The sequence below is a fragment of the Thalassophryne amazonica genome, chromosome 2, assembly GCF_902500255.1.
Source record: "Thalassophryne amazonica chromosome 2, fThaAma1.1, whole genome shotgun sequence".
NCBI classification, from domain to species: Eukaryota; Metazoa; Chordata; class Actinopteri; order Batrachoidiformes; family Batrachoididae; genus Thalassophryne; species Thalassophryne amazonica.
This window is the reverse complement of record NC_047104.1, coordinates 47,418,869-47,440,342: the sequence shown is the minus strand read 5'-3', so window position 1 is coordinate 47,440,342 and position 21,474 is coordinate 47,418,869. Positions and strand designations below refer to the sequence as shown.

The 21,474-nt window shown below is 41.5% G+C and overlaps 1 protein-coding gene across 1 annotated transcript in view; it reads right to left on the bottom strand.

The window, feature by feature from the left end:
* tars3 (threonyl-tRNA synthetase 3) overlaps positions 1-21,474 on the bottom strand; it is a 69,704-nt gene that overhangs the window by 19,540 nt on the left and 28,690 nt on the right. The window contains 5 exon segments of the mRNA XM_034185749.1: positions 7,564-7,701; positions 9,620-9,782; positions 11,349-11,433; positions 11,436-11,514; positions 18,604-18,702. Coding sequence (XP_034041640.1) covers positions 7,564-7,701; positions 9,620-9,782; positions 11,349-11,433; positions 11,436-11,514; positions 18,604-18,702 — 564 coding nt within the window.

The window sequence follows — 21,474 nt, the reverse complement described above, 5'->3', positions numbered from 1 at the left end:
CGGCAAGCTGTTCCATAATTTAGGAGCAGCAATAGAGAAGGCCCACTCCCCTCTGACAAACTGTTGAGGTCTAAGGCTCTAAAAACATTCTGACTTACACACCATTCCAACTCATTATAGAATGTTTGCATAATTTATTACCACCCTTGAAAAATGTCAGCTACCTATTCTATAAACATTATCCAATCTAGAGGCCGTGGATCTCCATGGGCAACATGCTAGTCTATCTTATTTTTGGTATTTAAAAATCCTTAACAGCTTAAGCGGTGGTCTGCACATGAGCTATGCAGAGTTCTTGTCCACCAGTGAAATCACCATTCAGGGAAACACTATACAGAAAAATGTGCACCTTATACTCCTTGCTAAATACAGTGCAATACAAAAAGTATTCACAGTGCTTCACTTTTTCCACATTTTGTTATGCTACTGCCTTATTCCAAAATGGATGGCAATTTTTTTCCCTCAAAATTCTACACACAATACCCCATAAAGACAATGTGAAAAAGGTTATTTGAGATTTCTGCAAATTTATTAAAAATAAAAAAACTAAGAAATTCTGTGTGCCTAAGTATTCACAGCCTTTGTGATGAAGCTCAGAATTGAGCTCATCCTGTTTCCAGTGTCATGCTTGAGATGTTTCTACAGCTTAATTGGAGTCCCCCTATGGTAATTCAGTTGATTGGACATGATTCTGGACAGCACATGCCTGTCTACCTATAAGGTCCCACAGTTTACAATGCATGCCAGAGCACAAACCAAGCATAAAGTCAAAGGAATTGTCTGTAGACCTTTGAGACAGGATTATCTCGAGGCATAAATCTGGGGAAGGGTACAAAAACATTGCTGCTGCTTTGAAAGTCCCAATGAGCACAGTGGCCTCAATCATCCATAGATGGAAGAAGCTCAGATCTCTTCAGACTCTTCCTAGAGCTGGCCGCCAGTCTACACTGACGAACACTGATGGTCTACACTGGTGGAAGAGGACCTTAGTCAAGGATAGGTATTGAAAACCGGTTCCTGTTAAGAATCGATAAGAATGATTTGATCGACTGACATCAATAGCCTTTTGCTCAACGATTCCCTTATCAGATATTCTCTAATTCACATCACACTGAAGCTACCTGGTGGCCGGAAATACAGTAGTGTTCAGAATAATAGTAGTGCTATGTGACTAAAAAGACTAAAAAAAACAGGTGTGAATCAGGTGTCCCCTATTTAGGATGAAGCCAGCACCTGTTGAACATTGCAAACCTCTGAATTCAAGCCACAGTTCACAGTGAAGACAGTGAAGCATGGTGGTGCAAGCATCATGATATGGCATGTTTCTCCTACTATGGTGTTGGGCCCATATATCGCATACCAGGTATCATGGATCAGTTTGGATATGTCAAAATACTTGAAGAAGTCATGCTGCCTTATGCTGAAGAGGACATGCCCTTGAAATGGGTGTTTCAACAAGACAATGACCCCAAGCACACTAGTAAACGAGCAAAATCTTAGTTCCAAACCAACAAAATTAATGTTTTGGAGTGGCCTGCCCAATCCTCCGGACCTAAATCCAATTGAGACTTGTGGGGTGACATCAAAAAAAGCTGTTTTCTGAAGCAAAAACCAAGAAATGTGAATGACTTGTGGAATGTGTTTAAAGAATCTTGGAGTGGAATGACAGCTGAAAGGTGCCACAAGTTGGTTGACTCCATGCCTCGCAGATGTGAAGAAATCATGAAAAACTGTGGTTATACAACTAAATACTAGTTTAGTGATTCATAGGATTGCTAAAAAAAAGCAGTTTGAACATAATAGTTTTGAGTTTGTAGCGTCAACAGCAGATGCTACTATTACTGTGAACACCCCCTTTTCTACTTTTTTTTTTTTACTTCTTCTTTGTCTTTCGGCTGTTCCCGTTAGGGGTCGCCACAGCAGATCAATCGTTTCCATCTCACCCTGTCCTCTGTATCTTCCTCTGTCACACCAACCACCTGCATGTCCTCTCCAGCACATCCATGAACCTCCTCTTTGGTCTCCCTCTCTCCTCCTGCCTGGCTCCATCCTCAGCATCCCTCCCCTATATACCCTGGGTCCCTCCTCTGCACATGTCCAAACCATCTCAATCTCGCCTCTCTGACTTTGTCTCCAAACCGTCCACCTGAGCTGTCCCTCTGATATGTTCATTCCTAATCTTGTCCATTCTTGTCACTCCCAAAGAGAATCTCAACATCTTCAGCTCTGCCACCTCTAGCTCTGCTTGTCTTTTTGTTAGTGTCACTGTCTCTAAACCATACAACATAGCTGGTCTCACTACTGTTTTGTAAACTTTCCCCTTCACTCTTGCTGATATTCTTCGGTCACAAATCATCCTGCCACCTTTCTCCACCCACTCCACCCTGCCTGCACTCTCTTCTTCACTCTCTACCACACTCTCCATTACTTTGAACAGTTGACCCCAAATATTAAACTCATCTACTTTCACCATTTCCCTCCTGTAACTGCACTATTCCACTGGGCTCCCCTCATTCACAACATGTACTCAGTCTTGCTTCTACTGACTTTCATTCCCCTTCTCTCCAAAGCTATCTCCACTTCTCCAGACTAGACTCAACTTGCTCTACTCTCACTACAGATCACAATGTCATCTGCAAACATCATAGTCCATGGGGACTCCTGTCTGATTCATGTGTCAACCTGTCCATCACCACTGCAAACAAGAAAGGACTCAGAGCTGATCCTTGGTGTAATCTCACCTCCACCTTGAATGTCTGTCATTCCGACTGCGCATCTCACCACTGTCACACTTCTGACATGTCCTGCACTACCCTAACATACTTCTCTGCCACTCCAGACTCCTCATACAATGCCACAACTCTTCTCTTGGCACCCTATCATAAGCTTTTTCTAAGTCCACAAACACACAAGGTAACTCTTTCTGTCCTCTCTGTACTTTTCCAACAGTATTCTCAGAGCAAACATTGCATCTGTAGTCTTTCTCGGCATGAAACCATATTGCTGCTCACAGATCTTCACTGTTTTCTAAGCCTAGCTTCTACTACTCTTTCCATAACTTCATGCTGTGGCTGATCAGCTTTATGCCTCTGTAGTTACTGCAGCTCTGCACATCACCCTTGTTCTTGAAAATAGGAACCAGCACACTTCGTCTCCACTCCTCAGGCATCCTCTCACTTTCCAATTTATTAAACAATCTGGTTAGAAACTCTACTGCCATCTCTCCTAGACATTTCCATGCCTCCATTGGAATGTCATCTGGACCAACTGCCTTTCCACTCTTCACCTCTTCATAGCAGCCCTCACTTCTTCCTTGCTAATCTCTTTTACTTCCTGACTTACTCTCACATCATCCAGCCTTTTCTCTCGCTCATTTTCTTTATTCATCAACTCTTCAAAATTTCCCTCCACCTTCTCAGCACACACACCTCACTTGTCAGCACATTACCATGTGCATCTTTACCACCCTAACCTGCTGCACATCCTTTCCAGCTCTGTCCCTTTGTCTGGCCAATCGGTACAAGTCATTTCTAATTCCTTACTATTCAACTTCTTGTACAGCTCGCAATATGGCCTTTTCCTTTGCTTTTGCCACTTCTCTTCTCCGCCTTAACGCCGCATCTCCTGTACATCCTGTCTACTTTCTTCATCTCTCCGACTATCCCAAAACTTTTTCGCCACCTCTTTCTCCTTATGCTTTCCTGGACCTCTTCATTCCACCACCAAGTCTCCTTGTCTTCTTTCCACTGTCCACATGTCATACCCAGTACTGCCACCAACTGTCTCCCTCACCACATCTGCAGTACTTTTCCAGTTGTCCAAAATTGCTTCCCCTCCAGACTAGTGCTTCTCTCACCTGCTCGCTAAATTTCACACAAAGTCTTCCTCCTTCATCCTTCCACCATCTGATCCTTTGTTGAGCTCTCACTCTCTTCTTCTTCTTTACCTCTAAAGTCATCCTACAAACAACCATCCTATGGCTGTCTAGTGCACTCTCTCCTGCTACTCCTTACAGTCTGTGATTTCTTTTAGCTTGCATCTCTATAAAGAATGTAGTCCACCTGTGTGCACCTTCCTCCACTCTTATATGTTACCCTGTGCTCCTCCCTTTTCTTAAAGTAGGTATTCACCACAGCCATTTCCATCCTTTTGTTGCAAAATCAACTACCATCTGTCCTTCCCCATTCCTATCCTTGATACCATATCTACCCATTACTTCCTCATCACCTCTGTTCCCTTCAACCAACATGCCCATTGATTCTGCCCCTATCACCACTCTTTCATGCTTGGCACACTCTCCACCACCTCATCTAACACACTCCAGAAATCTTCTTTCTCCTTCATCTCACAACCTACCTGTGGGGCATATGCACTGATGCTATTCATTATCACCCCTTCAATTTCCAACTTCACACTCATCAACCCTGTCAGACACTCGCTTAACCTCCAACACACTTTAACATAACTCTTCCTTTAAAATGACCCCAACACCATTTCTCTTCCTGTCCTCACCATGGTACAACAACTTGTACCCACCGCCGATGCTCCTGCTCTTACTTCCCTTCCACTTGGTCTCTTGCACACACAATATGTCTACCTTTCTCCTCTCCATCATATCAGCCCAGCTCTCTCCCGTTACTAGTCATACATACCAACATTCAGAGTCCCCACTCTCATTTCCACCCTTCTAGTTTTCTTCTTCTCTCCCCGCTGTTTCGTGGCAACGTTTCCCTTCCTCCTTCTTCTTCGTCATCTTCGCCCAGCAGTAGCCCAATTTCCACCGGCACCCTGTTGGGCAATAGCACCGGTGGCGGATGTTGTTAACCCGGGCCGCGACCGATCCGGTATGGGAATTCGATTCTGAGTCTGCATAGTTGGGTTGGCTTGTTTTAACGCCGGATGCCCTACCTGACGCAACCCTCCTCATTTATCCGGGCTTGGACCGGCAACTCAGAATGTACTGGCTGCACACACCCCATGTGGCTGAGTTGCACACCCCCTTGTGGCGGAGTTCTACTTTTTTTTTTTACTAATAGCCCAATTTCATAGCCTTAAGAGTGTGCATATCATGAATGCTTGGTCTTGTTGGATTTGTGAGAATCTACTAAATCTACTGGTACCTTGTTTCCCATGTAACAATAAGAAATATACTCAAAACCTGGATTAATCTTTTTAGTCCATAGCACTACTATTATTCTGAACACTACTGTACCTGGTGGCCGGAGATAAGTCCGATCACATCGCCATACAAAAACATGTTTGTTTTTGTTTTGTGCACGCTCTGCCGAGGAACCGAGACTAGTGCACAAACAATGAGTCTGAAGATTTACCCAGACTGACAACAAATATGCGTAAATTAAGTATTTTTAATGCATTTTTTTGTTGTTTCGTGGGCCTGTGATATTAAACCAAATGCACCCTTGCGCACACGCCGCTGAGGAAATCAGATTAGCTGCACAATCAATGAGTCCGAGGCTTGAAAAAAATATGAGCAAATTAAGTAATTTTATGCATTTTTTTGTGATTTCATGAATGCAGAAATGTGCTCTCCAACCTCAAAACGCGCTCTTGTGACATAAACCAAACACACCCTTTCTTCGTCTGTGGTGTTAATGCCAACCAGCATCCAGATTGTTGCATTGCTGCCACTTTCTGCATCAGTCCCATTATAGTAGTAATAAATCCTCTCAATTAGTGTCTTTCAAGTATTAAAAGCCAACACATCCCCCTCCCACTTTAATTTAATCTTTAACCTAGTTTGTCCAACTGAGCTCAAGATCTCTTTACAAAGCAGACCTAGACAATTCTAAAGTTTCCAATTCACTTAACCTGCTGATCCTATGTCTAAATACTTCCAAGAGAAATTTCCTTTCAGGCCTGTTTTTCTAAATTCTGAGAGAAGCTCTTGCCTTTCTCTGGAATATTTATTACATACTAAGGACATCCCTAAACCACCAAAACAATGTCCTAAATAAGGTCTTGTCAACTCCTGGATGATCCTGTCCCAGGATCCAGTGACCAATCTCACATTTATTTAGGTTAAGACTCATAAAAATGTTGGTGACACAGAAAACCCATAAAGCCTACTTTTTTTAATACAAAAATTCACAGGAGGTATTGATAAGGGAACTGATAAAGAATCGGCTTGATAAGTGGAAATCGATAGATAAAATTTTATCAATGCCCATCCGTAGTCAGGGAGGTGACCAAGAACGTGATGGTCACTCTGTCAGAACAGAAATCACTCCTTAGTAAAAGGTGCATAGCAGCCCGTCTGGAGTTTGCCAAAAGGCACCTGAAGGGACTCTCAGACCATGAGAACAAAATTCTCTGGTCTGATGAGACAAAGATTGAACTGTTTGGTGTGAATGCCAGGCGCCATGTTTGGAGGAAACCAGGCACCATCCCTACAGTGAAGCATGCTGGTGACAGCATCACACTGTGGGGATGTTTTTCAGCAGAAGAGACTGGGAGACTAGCAGGATTGAGGAAAAGATTAATGCAGCAATGTACAGAGACATCCTGGATGAAAACCTGCTCCAGAGCGCTCTTGACTTCAGACTGGGTGACGGTTCATCTTTCAGCAGGACAATGACCCTAAGCACACAGCCAGATATCAAAGGAGTGACTTGAGGACAACTGTGAATGTCCTTGAGTGGCCCGGACCTGAATCCGACTGAACATCTATGGAGAGATCTGAAAATGTTTGTGCACCGACGTTCTCCATCCAACCTGATGGACCTGGAGAGGTGCTGCAAAGGGTAATGGGCAAAACCACTCAAAGATAGGTGCAACAAGATTGTAGCATCATATTCAGAAAGATTTGAGGGTCTGGCGGGTCTTTATTGATGCAAAAGGGTGCATGAACAAAGCATTGAACAAAGGGTATGAATACATGCGATTTCTTAGTTTGTTTTTTTAATAATTTGCACATGGGGGTGGTTGTGACAGAAATTTGAAGGAAAAACTGAATTTACTTCCATTTTGGATAAAGCTGTAACATAAAATTTGGAAAAAGTGAAGTGTTGTGAATACTTATACGGTATCGATGGGACAACTCGTCATAATAGTCAACTACGACTGGTTAACATCCGACTAGTTGACTATTTTTGTATTAGTCGATTAGTCGAAACCCATTTATTAAGGTAATTTAACCCTTAAAAGAATAGACCTGCTGGAGCTGCCACCACTCCCTTCACTCAGTGAAGAAAGGATGTGAATGCTGGCAGGTGAATCAGTCAGCTCAAACAGGTAGTCTATGCCTAGTAAATGAATGCCGATATTGTCTTCATGCTAATGCTGGGTTTTTGTTTGTATTTGTTACTTTGTGCTTATATTTGATAAAATAATGTCACATTTGAGTTTTCACCATGGAGATTCAAAATTGGCTTAATTCATTCCATGTCAAAGTTCATCGCTGACTATTCGATGACTAAAGGTACCCAACTAGCCAATTAATGATTTTTAGGTCGTCCCAACTTTCCGAATGTACTGTATGTACCAAGTTTCACCAGTACTTAGATTAATTTATATTCTGCAATCACAAATCACAGTAACGTCTACCTTCTCAGCCTGGTTCCACAATCCAATGTCGCCCAGATACTTCTCAGGACGGGTGGAGAGGTGAAGCTGAAATGAGAAGCTGAAGACATCGTAAACACAGCGGAGGAAGTCAAGACAGCCCTTCATCTCTGCCTCGATCTGCAGGAGGAAAAAAAAGATAATTACTATCAGGTAGGGTTAGAACAGCATACAGACACATGGTATGAAAAATAAAAACTAAAATGGTGCTCTCATATACATTCCAGTCTGTTTATGTACGATCATTTCACTAACTAATCACCTAATTCTCTTTTATTGTCAGCTTGAAAATGACTTCTTCAAAATGATGGAGATTATAATACAACCCCTGGCAAAAATTATGGAATCACCGGCCTCGGAGGATGTTCATTCAGTTGTTTAATTTTGTAGAAAAAAAGCAGATCACAGACATGACACAAAACTAAAGTCATTTCAAATGGCTACTTTCTGGCTTTAAAGAAACACTATAAGAAATCAGGAAAAAAAAATTGTGGCAGTCAGTAAACGGTTACTTTTTTAGACCAAGCAGAGGGAAAAAAATATGGAAATCACTCAATTCTGAGGAAAAAATTATGGAATCATGAAAAACAAAAGAACGCTCCAATACATCACTAGTATTTGTTTGCACCACACCTCTGGCTTTATAAACAGCTTGCAGTCTCTGAGGCATGGACTTAATGAGTGACAAACAGTACTCTTCATCAATCTGGCTCCAACTTATTCTGATTGCTGTTGCCAGATCAGCTTTGCAGGTTGGAGCCTTGTCATGGACCATTTTCTTCTTCAACTTCCACCAAAGATTTTCAATTGGATTAAGATCCGGACTATTGCAGGCCATGACATTGACCCTATGTGTCTTTTTGCAAGGAATGTTTTCACAGTTTTTGCTCTATGGCAAGATGCATTATCATCTTGAAAAATGATTTCATCATCCCCAAACATCCTTCAATTGATGGATAAGAAAAGTGTCCAAAATATCAACGTAAACTTGTGCATTGATTGATGATGTAATGACAGCCATCTCCCCAGTGCCTTTACCTGACATGCAGCCCCATATCATCAATGACTGTGGAAATTTACATGTTCTCTTCAGGCAGTCATCTTTATAAATCTCATTGGAACGGCACCAAACAAAAGTTCCAGCATCATCACCTTGCCCAATGCAGATTCGACATTCATCACTGAATATGACTTTCATCCAGTCATCCACAGTCCACGATTGCTTTTCCTTAGCCCACTGTAACCTTATTTTTTCTGTTTAGGTGTTAATGATGGCTTTCGTTTAGCTTTTCTGTATGTAAATCCCATTTTCTTTAGGCGGTTTCTTACAGTTCGGTCACAGACGTTGACTCCAGTTTCCTCCCATTCGTTCCTCATTTGTTTTGTTGTGCACTTTCGATTTTTGAGACATATTGCTTGTCTTGACACTTTGATGTCTTCCTTGGTCTACCAGTATGTTTGCCTTTAACAACCTTCCCATGTTGTTTGTATTTGGTCCAGAGTTTAGACACAGCTGACTGTGAACAACCAACATCTTTTGCAACATTGCGTGATGATTTACCCTCTTTTTGTTGGGAAAGTAAAGTGTAGTTTGATAATCCTCTCCTTTGTTTCAGTTGACATCTGTCGTATTGGAGCCATGATTCATGTCAGTCCACTTGGTGCAACAGCTCTCCAAGGTGTGATCACTCCTTTTTAGATGCAGACTAATGAGCAGATCTGATTTGATGCAGGTGTTAGTTTTGGGGATGAAAATTTACAGGGTGATTCCATAATTTATTCCTCAGAATTAAGTGAGTCCATATTTTTTTTTCCCTCTGCTTGGTCTAAAAAAGTAACCGTTACTGACTGCCACAATTATTTTTCCTGATTTCTTATAGTGTTTCTTAAAACCAGAAAGTTGCCATTTGAAATGACTTTAGTTTTGTGTCATGTCTGTGATGTGCTTTTTTCTACAAAATTAAACAACTGAATGAACATCCTCCGAGGCCGGTGATTCCATAATTATTGCCAGGGGTTGTATTACTGTTTTGGTCACCTGATCCATTGTGCAGAAAATATGGGCATCATCCTGCTGGAAACGGCGCACTCTGGTCAATCCAGTCAGTGTTCCTGACAGTTCGTTCCTATGGAGGACCCCAAAATCTGCCAGCCTCAGTGGAAGCTCCCTCCAAGAGCGAGGCCTATGGCTAAACATCAGACTAAAGAAAGAAAAAGCGATTCATACATTAAACAAAAGTTTACCAAAAGCAAGACCTTCCTTTCGGAGCCTTAATCCTGTTAACATACTGAATATTTACCCCACTGTAATACAACCCCAATTCCAGTGAAGTTGAGATGTTGTGTGAAATGTAAATTAAAAACAGAATACAGAAAAAATACAAAAAAATAAAAAATAAATAAAAAAAATAGAAAAAGTGATTTGCAATCATCTTCAACCTATATTCAATTTAATACACCACAAAGACAAGATATTTAATGTGTTTTTGTGCAAATATTTGCTGATGTTGAAATGGATACCTGCAACATAGTTCAAAAAAGCTGGGACGGGGCAACAAAAGACTGGGAAAGTTGATGAATGCTCAAAGAACACCTGTTTGGAACATTCCACAGGTGAACAGGTTAATTGGAAACAGGTGAGTGTCATGATCTATAGCCATAATATAATCAGAAGATTCAGAGAATCTGGAGAACTTTCTACACGTAAGCGGCAAGGCCGAAAACCAACACTGAATGCCTGAGATCTTTGACCGCTCAGGTGGCACTGCATTAAAAACCGACATCTTACCCGCGTGGGCTCAGGAACACTTCAGAAAACCATTGTCAGTTAACACAGTTCATCGCTACATCTACAAGTGTAAGTTAAAACTCTACCATGCAAAGCGAAGCCATACATCAACAACATCCCGAAACGCCGCCGCCTCCTCTGGGCCTGAGCTCAATTGAAATGGACAGACGCAAGTGGAAAAGTGTGCTGTGGTCTGATGAGTCCACATTTCACATTGTTTTTGGAAATCATGGACGTCGTGTCCCACCGGACAATAGAGGAAAAAGACCATCCAGATTGTTACCAGTGCAAAGTTCAAAAGCCAGCATCTATGATGGTATGGGGGTGTGTTAGTGCCCATGGCATGGGCAACTTACACATCTGTGATGGCACCATCAATGCTGAAAGGTACATCCAGGTTTTGGAGCAACACATGCTGCCATCCAAGCAAACGTCTTTTTCAGGGACGTCCCTGCTTATTTCAGCAACACAATGCCAAGCCACATTCTGCATGTGTTACAACAGCGTGGCTTCGTAGTAAAAGAGTGCGGGTTCTAGACTGGCCTGCCTGCAGTCCAGACCCGTCGCCCACTGAAAATGTGTGGCGCATTATGAAGAGCAAAATATGACAACGGAGACCTGGACTGTTGAACAACTGAAGTCGTACATCAAGCAAGAATGGGAAAGAATTCCACTGACAAAGCTTCAACAATTAGTGTCCTCAGTTCCCAAACGCTTACTGAGTGTTGTTAGAAGGTGATGTAACACAGTGGTAAACATACCACTGTCCCAGCTTTTTTGAAACGTGTTGCAGGCATCCATTTCAAAATGAGCAAATATTTGCACAAAAACAATAAAGTTTATCAGTTTGAACATTAAATATCTTGTCTTTCAACTGAATATGTGTGTACAAATCATTGTATTCTGTTTTTATTTACATTTTACACAACATCCCAACTTCATTGGAACTGCGTTTGTACATAATACAGTATTAATTTACCAATGTCCTGGGCAGTTCATTGGCTTGAGTGCAAAGATGCCATCTTCCACAGGAAAGGAGAACATGTGCTCACTGTAGTGTTGCAGTGACCAGAGGTCTCCCACAGTTTGCTGTTGTAGATGTTGGGGGAGGCCACTTCTTGAAAGCCTCTTCTCCAGTACTCCTCCTGAAAACAAGTCTATGTGAACATACTAAAGTTGAAGATTCATGACGTATGACACTAAGGCTGAATCTCAATTCTACCCCCTCGGCCCTTCCCCTCCGTTTTGCGCGGGCACAAGAGACAGAGGGGTGTCTCAATTCTCTTTTTGGAGCGAGGTGGAGGGGTAGGCAGAGGGCTACAAACCCCTCCAAATGGAGTGAATCTGGATGCACACTCTCCGTTTAGAGGGGCAGGAGGAGCTTACTGCTGTCTCCAAAGAAACAAACATGGCGCCGAAAGAGCCGCACAAATGAAAGCGGCTTTCATTACAAATTACACTGTTTAGAAAGTTATAACTTGTCAAAAAAACTTTACAGGCAGTTACCTATGACAGCAACATGTATGCTGCTGGATGCATATTGCGAATATCTTAACTCTGCTCATGTACTGAGGTGTTATAATGCATATACACAAGAACACTAAGATAAGACACTTTTATATCTCACAATGGAGAAAATCGTGATAAAAGATAAGCACGTTAATTTGTATTTTCATAAATCTTTGGATAATATCAATCCCTGCTTTTGGATTTCAAGGTTTGTAACGTGTGTGTATTTTGTAAGCAAACAGGGAGCCCTGAACACACTCGGCTCCTAATAAGCTTTCAGGCAGAAAATGAGATTTCATCATTGGGAATAAGTTGGAAAATATGTACACACACGTACGTATATGTGTAACACATAACCTGACGTCCTGCTATTATTTGTCAAGGAAATTTCTAAAGGAAATAGGGCTGGATGCAAGAAATTGGAGAATTTGAAAAAGAAATATAGGGTTAACAGAACTAGATGCAGCCCATAACATACATACAGGTGCTGGTCATATAATTAGAATATCATGAAAAAGTTGATTTATTTCAGTAATTCCATTCAAAAAGTGAAACTTGTATAATGTATACATTCATTCCACACAGACTGATATATTTCAAGTGTTTATTTTAATTACTAATTAATTATTACTAATCAATCAAATAATGATTAATGAAACAATATTAATTATTACTATTATTGATTAATTATTAGTATTATTAACATTAGTTAATTACTAATTAATTAATTACTGATACTATTAATTATTATAAATTACAAATTATAAAATTAATTAACATGACATGAATGCAATGCGTTGAAGAAATCTGCAACTTCTTCTATTTCTTTGCACTTACGCAGAAAGGCGAGAAATAAAAAGAGCAAACAGGCTACTGCAACAAGTTGCATTTCGGTTGCCATGTTAACAAACAGTGAAGACGGCAGTTTGACACGGGCAGTTTTTTTTTTCTCCTAAGGCAGAGGGGTGTCTCAATTCATAGGGCTAGAGGCATACCCCTTCACCTTACCCCTTGTTTTAAAGGGTTAGACATAGGGGTAGGGCCAAGGGAAAGGGGAAGGGGTACAAAAGAGAACTGAGATTGAGGGTAAACATAATAAGTATCTAAATAAGCTGTCGAGTCCTTGAGTAATCCGATAAATATTGGTAATTTTGAAGTGCTATGTAATCCTACATGAGACCTTTCAAATGTTAATACACTGATGTAGAATAAGTCTCAAACAAGGAACATGACCCTCAAGAGACCAAGCCATTTGAAAAACTAAAATGACAGAGCGGGGTCATTTGCAATCCACTTATAATTTCAGTGATGAAAGTGAGCCTTGGAAAAAAAAAAGAAAATTTTTGGTAGGGGCCGAAGGCCTGATGCCCCTTGCAAGGGGGCTCTTCTGCAGAAAAAATGTAATTCTCAGATGCATTCTGGTGCATTTTCAGGTCTATTTACCCACACACACACACAAAAAAAATCTAAAAATAAATACATTTTTTTGTTGGGTCAAGTCAATTCAATTTTACACACACACACACACACACACACACACACACACACACACACACACACACACACACACACACACACACACACACACACACACACACACACACACTGTGAGGGACCCTGTGATAGATTGTCCAGGGTGATGAGGACCCCCAGTTCCTGGAAAAGACCAAGGACCAAGGGAGGGTCCACGTGTCACCTGGCTGCAGCAGGTACATTGATACTTTCGAGAGGTGGGGATGGATCGGTTTTCTGCTTGGGTGGTTGCCATCCAGGAACCCCCTTGGGTCCTGGATGGTGTGTGTGACCTGATCGTCGTGAAGTGCAGCACCAGTGCATGGACACAAACATGACGTGACTAAATATCTACAACTTATAAATACATCTCGAGTTATGTGAGCAAAATCACCACATAATACCTCACGATCTACCATACTATTGCTCTTTTAATGAGTGATCCAAATGCCATTGGATCTCCTACTTTGTCACATGTACTGCATGCACATAAAAGATGAAACATGTGAAATGTTTGTTTTGTGTCTTTGTGGTTTGAGCACCTGCTCTAGTATGAGCACATTTTGCATACAGCCAAATGAAGAAGAAGGAAAAAACAAGGTGAAACAGGCAAAAAAAAAAAACAAACTATATGAAATTTACTGTAAAAACCTGAGAACCCTGAGAATTACTGTAGAGAGCTGAAAACAAAGAAAAAGGCACACAAGCCTTAAGTGACCAATAGAATCATGATATAATCAGGATTTTACTGCAATGTTTTTGAATTATAACAGTGTCCAAATTCCATGTTTGGCATCTACAAATAAGAGGAAAAAACAACAATATTGATTTTTGGTGAGTTATTGAGATTGTTTATTACTGTACCCCAAATTTTCATGACCAGTGGGCACCCGCAACTATCACAAAGTGAATGTGATTTCTTATGTAGTACAACCCCAATTCCAATGAAGCTGGGACATTGTATAAAATGTAAAAAAAAAAAAACAGAATACTCACTTGATTTGCAAAGGCTCTTCAAACTATATTCAGTTAAATACGCCACAAAGACAAGATATTTAAAGTTCAAACTGATAAACTTTATTGTTTTTGTGCAAATATTTGCTCATTTTGAAATGGATGCCTGTAACACATTTCAAAAAAGCTGGGACAGTGGTATGTTTACCACTGTGTTACATCACCTTTCCTTACACTCAATAAGCGTTTGGGAACTGAGGACACTAATTGTTGAAGCTTTGTCAGTGGAATTCTTTCCCATTCTTGCTTGATGTACGACTTCAGTTGTTCAACAGTCCGGGGTCTCCATTGTCGTATTTTGCGCTTCATAATGCACCACACATTTTCAGTGGGTGACAGGTGTGGACTGCAGGCAGGTCAGTCTAGTATCCGCACGCTTTTACTACGAAGCCACGCAGTTGTAACATGTGCAGAATGTGGCTTGGCACTGTCTTGCTGAAATAAGCAGGGACGTCCCTGAAAAAGACGTTGCTTGAATGGCAGCATGTGTTGCTCCAAAACCTGGATGTACCTTTCAGCATTGATGGTGCCATCACAGATGTGTAAGTTGCCCATGGCATGGGCACTAACACACCCCCATACCATCACAGATGCTAGCTTTTGAACTCTGTGCTGGTAACAATCTGGATGGTCTTTTTCCTCTTTTGTACAGAGGACACAATGTCCATGATTTCCAAAAACAATTTGAAATGTGGACTCATCAAACCACAGCACACTTTTCCACTTTCCATCTGTCAATTTAAAATGAGCTCGGGCCCAGAGATGGCGGTGGCGTTTCTGGATGTTGTTGATGTATGGCTTTTGCTTTGCATGGTACAGTTTTAACTTGCACTTGTAGATGTAGCGACGAACTGTGTTAACTGATTGGTTTTCTGAAGTGTTCCTGAGCCCACGTGGTAAGATCCTTTACACAATGATGTCGGTTTTTAATGCAGTACCACCTGAGGGATCAAAGGTCACGGGCATTCAATGTTGGTATTTGACCTTGCCGCTTACGTGTAGAAAGTTCTCCAGATTCTCTGAATCTTCTGATTATATTATGGATTGTAGATGATGGAATCCCTAAATTCCTTGCAATTGAACATTGAGAAACACTGATCTTAAACTGTTGGACTATTTTTTTCATGCAGTTGTTCACAAAGTGGTGATCCTCGCCCCATCTTTGCTTGTAAATGTCTGAGCCTTTTGGGATGCTCCTTTTATACCCAATCATGACACTCACAATTAGTGTCCTCAGTTCCCAAACGCTTACTGAGTGTTGTTAGAAGGAAAGGTGATGTAACAAAGTGGTAAACATACCACTGTCCCAGCTTTTTTGAAACGTGTTGCAGGCATCATTACAAAATGAGCAAATATTTGCACAAAAACAATAAAGTTTATCAGTTTAAACATTAAATACGAGGTCTATCAGAAAAGTATCCTACCTTTTTATTTTTTTAAAAAACTATATGGATTTGAATGACGTGCGATTACACCAATCATGCTTGAACCCTCGTGCGCATGCGTGAGTTTTTTCACGCGTGTCGATGACGTAATTTCCCTGTGGGCAGGCCTTGAGTGAGATGTGGTCCCGCCCTCTCGGCTAAATTCCTTTGTTTCACACGCTGCTCGAGACGGCGCGCGTTGCTTTATCAAAATTTCTGGACCTGTGAGGAATATCCGAGCGGACACTATTCGAGAAATTAAGCTGGTTTTCGGTGAAAAGTTTAATGGCTGATGAGAGATTATGAGGTGTTTCTGTCGGTGTAAGGACTTCCCACGGAGCAGGACGTCGCGCAGCGCTTCCAGGCACTGTCGTCGGCCTGTTTCGACCTGAAAACATACTAATTTAAGGCTTAATTCACCCAGGACGTCGTGAGAGAACAGAGAAGATTCAGAAGACGCCGGCATGAGGACTTTATGCAGACATTCCACTGTTTAAGGACATTTTCTAATGAAAGACGCGCGCGCAAATTCCCCGAGTCGTTTCCGTGACGACTCGGCGAATCTGTGTGCGCCGCGACAGGAAAAACACCTCCGTGTTGAAAACCATTTGTAAAATTCAGGCGGCTTTTGATGGCTTTCAACAAGTGAGTAACTGAGAAATTGTTTAACAGCTTGGGCATGTTCCAACTTGCCTGTTAAGGTTTCCAACGGAGGTGTTTTTCCTGTTGCGACCCTCCGTGGTCGGGTCCAGCCCGACATGCGACACTGCCCGCACGTTCTTTCATTACAAAATGTCTGTTAACAATGGAATGTCCGAATAAACTCCTCATGCCGACTTCTTCTGAAAGTTCTCTGTTCTCTGACAACTTCCTGGGTCAACAGAGCCTGAAATGTGGAAGTTTTCAACTTGAAACGGCGAGACGCTGCCGCCTCGAAGTGCAGATCGCCGTCAGGCGCCGTGGGCCGTCCTTAAAGCGACACTACCAGTCCAAAATCTCTCATCAGCCCTTAAAATTTTTACCGAAAACCAGCTGAATTTATCGAATGGTGTCCACTCAGTTGTGCCTTACAGTTTTGAAAAAATTTTGATCAAACAAAGCAGCAGTCTCTGAGCCATTCCTAAACAATGAAAAAAATCGATGAGAGGGTGGGCGACTCCTCACTCAAAGACTGCCCACAGGCGAATGACATAACCGACAAGCGTGAAAAAACTCTCGCATGCCCACGAGGGTTCAAGCATGTCTGATGTAATCACACGTGATTCAAATCCATATGGTTTTTGAAAAAAATAATAAGGTCGGATACTTTTCTAATAGACCTCGTATCTTGTCTTTGTGGTGTATTCAATTGAATATAGGTTGAAGAGGATTTGCAAATCATTGTATTCTGTTTTTATTTACATTTTACACAATGTCCCAACTTCATTTGAACTGGGGTTGTAGGCTGCAGCACAGTGCATGCACACCTTTGACAATAGTTCAGAGTGCAGCACAAACCGTGACAGTGTCTTTACTGTTCATAAAAAAAGGACAGGAATCCTAGTTTTTGCCAGTAACACTGCTAGAATGTGTAAAGTTTGTTTTTTATTCGTCACCATGGTGATTCACCAGCAATCCTGGCTTGCCACTTTGTGCATTCATTTTCCATGTGCGACATGGCAAAGGCTATGGTGATCTCTGCCCTGTGGTCCACAACACTGAGCAGCATGTGTGGCGGATCATGCCCCAAAGAAACGCACCACATGGCCAAAATGTCGTAGCTGATGCTCCCTCAAAACGCAACTGATACTCTTCATCTGAGTCTCTCTAAATAACCACATTCTCACTGTATTCAAGCATCCCCCAAAGCACCCTAGTACCAAAGACATCTAATTGTCACCTCAGATTGGTGGTTAGCATCCAAGTCCCAAAATCATACAATGAAACAGGAAGGGGTGGGAGCCACTAATGTCCAGAGGCAAAATTACAAGAAGTGTGTTAAGGTGCCCTGACACTTGCACGACTTTGATCCACACACTTGCACACACTTCACTGTGACGATCCCACTCACTGTGTTCCCAGCTGGACGCCATGCTTTATTCTGCTTGACGCTGCACTTTGTGTGCTGGACGCTGCATATATAAAATATATGATTATTTCATAGCGGATTAACCATTTTCTCTCAGAGTTGGCTGTTGAAAACACCTCTAATCGCTTCCGGAACCACAGAGGACCGTTTCATCTGCCGCTTTTTTTTCCCCTTTCTCTCTCTCGTGCACTTAATGAGGTGGAGAACGCATTTGGAACAGTCCAAAAGGTAATTTGTCATGTTTATATTGTAATAGCTTGGTAAAACAGTTGAATGTTCATTACTTCTTATGAGTAGTTGTAAAAGTATGTTTATAATAGATTTAACATCTCATTATACTTGTTCTGATGAGCTGCGCTGTAATCCGGTGCGCTGACACAATCACTCGCATGCAGTGTTTTTGAATTTTTTGTGACTGTTCATGTGAAGTTCACGTAATTAATGCGTGATGGAGATTTTGAACATTTCAAAATTTTCTTTGCGCACTTACACAAAGCTGCGCACAGTTTAAAATGGTTTACGAGTTTGAGATGGGTTTACTCTTCTGCACGGCAAAGTGTGTGCAGGTGTGTGGCTTTACTGTCAATTACTTATGGACCTGAGTGTAAACTAATGTTCAGCAACATATTCATTTGCAAGTTATGCAAATAAGAAGTAATTTGGCAACACTGCAGTAAACAGGGACTGATGTTTTCTGTGTTTCCTACCCTGATGAACTCAATGAGCGTGTTGTAAATGTAGGCTCCACGTGGCATGAAGAAACAACTGCCTGGGCTGAGGTCATGGAAGAAGAACAATTCCTGATCCTGTGAAGCAAAGCATCAAAACAAGAAGAAGAAGAAAAAAAAGACATTCATGACTTCATGAATTCATGTGATCTTATTAGGTTAAGGCACAAACCAGCAAGAGGCTTCTTGACATCCACCCAGAATGTAAGAAATCATCACACACCAGACCATCCGTCAGCGACTGGAAACTGATGACAAGCTAAAATGAGAAAATATGGTCCAATAGAATGTCTGTCCTATTACCGCTGAAAAAAAATTACAGTCCCCTATTCACAACCTATTATACCAATGTTACAATGACACACTGATTTTGTCTGCACGACCAGTACAAACGCCAATATCTCTCCACCCGCTGCGTTTTTGTGAACTACAAAACGATCTGTCAAAACAAGATCACTGTTACAGTTAAACAAATACTCGTCAAATCACAGAGAAAACTGATCAAACAGAAAATCAAGACAAGAGGGAAAAGTTGCCCCTTAGATTCCATGTTGCTGGGACTATAATATTTAGATCACTTCTCTTTGGTGTCAATGAACTCCTGTAACTCTCACTGATCACATTCTGTATTTAAAAATCAGAACTTTTATTCTTTCTGATCCAGCACCAGCCACCTACAGATTTGCTAAAATGTCACAAATGACATATGACTTGATGTATTCAGAGCTCTCAAACTGATTCCAGAAAGAGCCAAGAAGGTGCAGGTTTTCTTTGCAACCACCCACTCCACCAGGTGACTGCACTGATTAACATCACTTTGAGCAGATGGAATCAGTGAAAACACCTGTTGGAGTGGGTGGTTGCAAAGAAAACCTGCACCTTCTTGGCTCTTTCTGGAACAAGTTGCCCACCCCTGCTCTAAAGCCTGTAATTTAGTATTTAACCCTTAGAGTTTGTTGGACCCTACACTCTTCCACAAGTGGGTCAAACTGACCCGTACAGTGAGGAAAATAAGTATTTGAACACCCTGCAATTTTGCAAGTTCTCCCATTTAGAAATAAATCATGGAGGGGTCTGAAATTTTCATCTTAGGTGCATGTCCACTGTGAGAGACATAATCTTAACAAAAAAAGAAAAAAAAAAAAATCCGGAAATCACAATGTATGATTTTTTTTTAATAATTTATTTGTATGTTACTGTTGCAAATAAGTATTTGAACACCTACCAACCAGCAAGAATTCTGGCTCACACAGACCTGTTAATTTTTCTTTAAGAAGCCCTCTTATTCTGCACTCTTTACCTGTATTAATTGCACCTTCCAACCTGTCCACCATAGCCAAGACCAAAGAGCTTTCTAAGGACACCAGGGACAAAACTGTAGACCTGCACAAGGCTGGAATGGACTACAGGACAACAGGCAAGCAGCTTGGTAGAGGACAAGTGTTATGATTATTTATTAGAAAGTGGAAGAAACACAAGATGACTGTCAATCTCCCTCGGTCTGGGATTCCATGCAAGATCTCACTTTATGGGGTAAGGATGATTCTGAGAAAGCTCAGAACTACACAGGAGGACCTGGTCAATGACCTGAAGAGAGCTGGGACCACAGTCACAAAGATTACATTAGTAACACATGATGCTGTCATGGTTTAACATCCTGCAGGGCAGTAAGGTCCCCCTGCTCAAGCCAGCATATGTCCAGGCCCGTTTGACGTCCACCAGTGACCATCTGGACGATCCAGAGGAGGCATGGGAGAAAGTCATGTGGTCAGATGAGACCAGAATAGAACTTTTTGGAATCAACTTCACTTACCATGTTTAGAGGATGAGAACAACCCCAAGAAAACCATCCAAACCGTGAAGCATGGGGGTGGAAACATCATACTCTGGGGGTGCTCTTCTGCAAAAGGGACAGGACGACTGCACCGTATTGAAGGGAGGATGGATGGGGTCATATATTGCGAGATTTTGGCAAACAACCTCCTTCCCTCAGTAAGAGCATTGAAGATGGGTCATGGCTGGGTCTTCCAGCATGCCAATGACCCCAAACACACAGCCAGGGCAACTAAGGAGGGGCTCCGTAAGAAGCATTTCAACATCCTGGAGTGGCCTGGCCAGTCTCCAGACCTGAAGTCAATAGAAAATCTTTGGAGGGAGCTGAAATTCCAAACCTGAAAGATTTGGAGAAGATCTGCATGGAAGAGTGGACCAAAATCCCTGCTGCAGTGTGTGCAAACCTGGTGAAAATCTACAGGAAACGTTTGACCTCTGTAATTGCAAACAAAGGCTGCTGTACCAAATATTAACATTGATTTTCACAGGTGTTCAAATACTTATTTGCAGCACTAACATACAAATAAATGATTAAAAAAATATCATACATTGTCATTTACGGATTTTTTTTTAGATTATGTCTCTCACAGTGGACATGCACCTAAGATGAAAATTTCAGACCCCTCCATGATTTCTAAGTGGGAGAACTTGCAAAATTGCAGGGTGTTCAAATACTTATTTTCCTTACTGTATAAGAATCAATGTGTTTTTTGTGTCATTTTGTCTTAACCAAAATCTCTTGGCCACTTTCTGGAATTAGTTTGAGACCTGATGTATATGATTGAAATGAATAGCACATGTGACCCCCACTGGTGGGTCTGATAAGTCATTCCCTCAACTTCAAATCTTCAAAATATGGTGTCGTCTTGATACAATGTACAAATGGCCAGCTTGGATCACACCACCAATCAACCATCTTTTAAACAACATGTCACTTTTGTCACCACCCTCTAACAGCCTTGGACAGTGAGGTCTTGACTTTTTGATATGGAGCAGTGTTGTAATCAGTGGCAAACG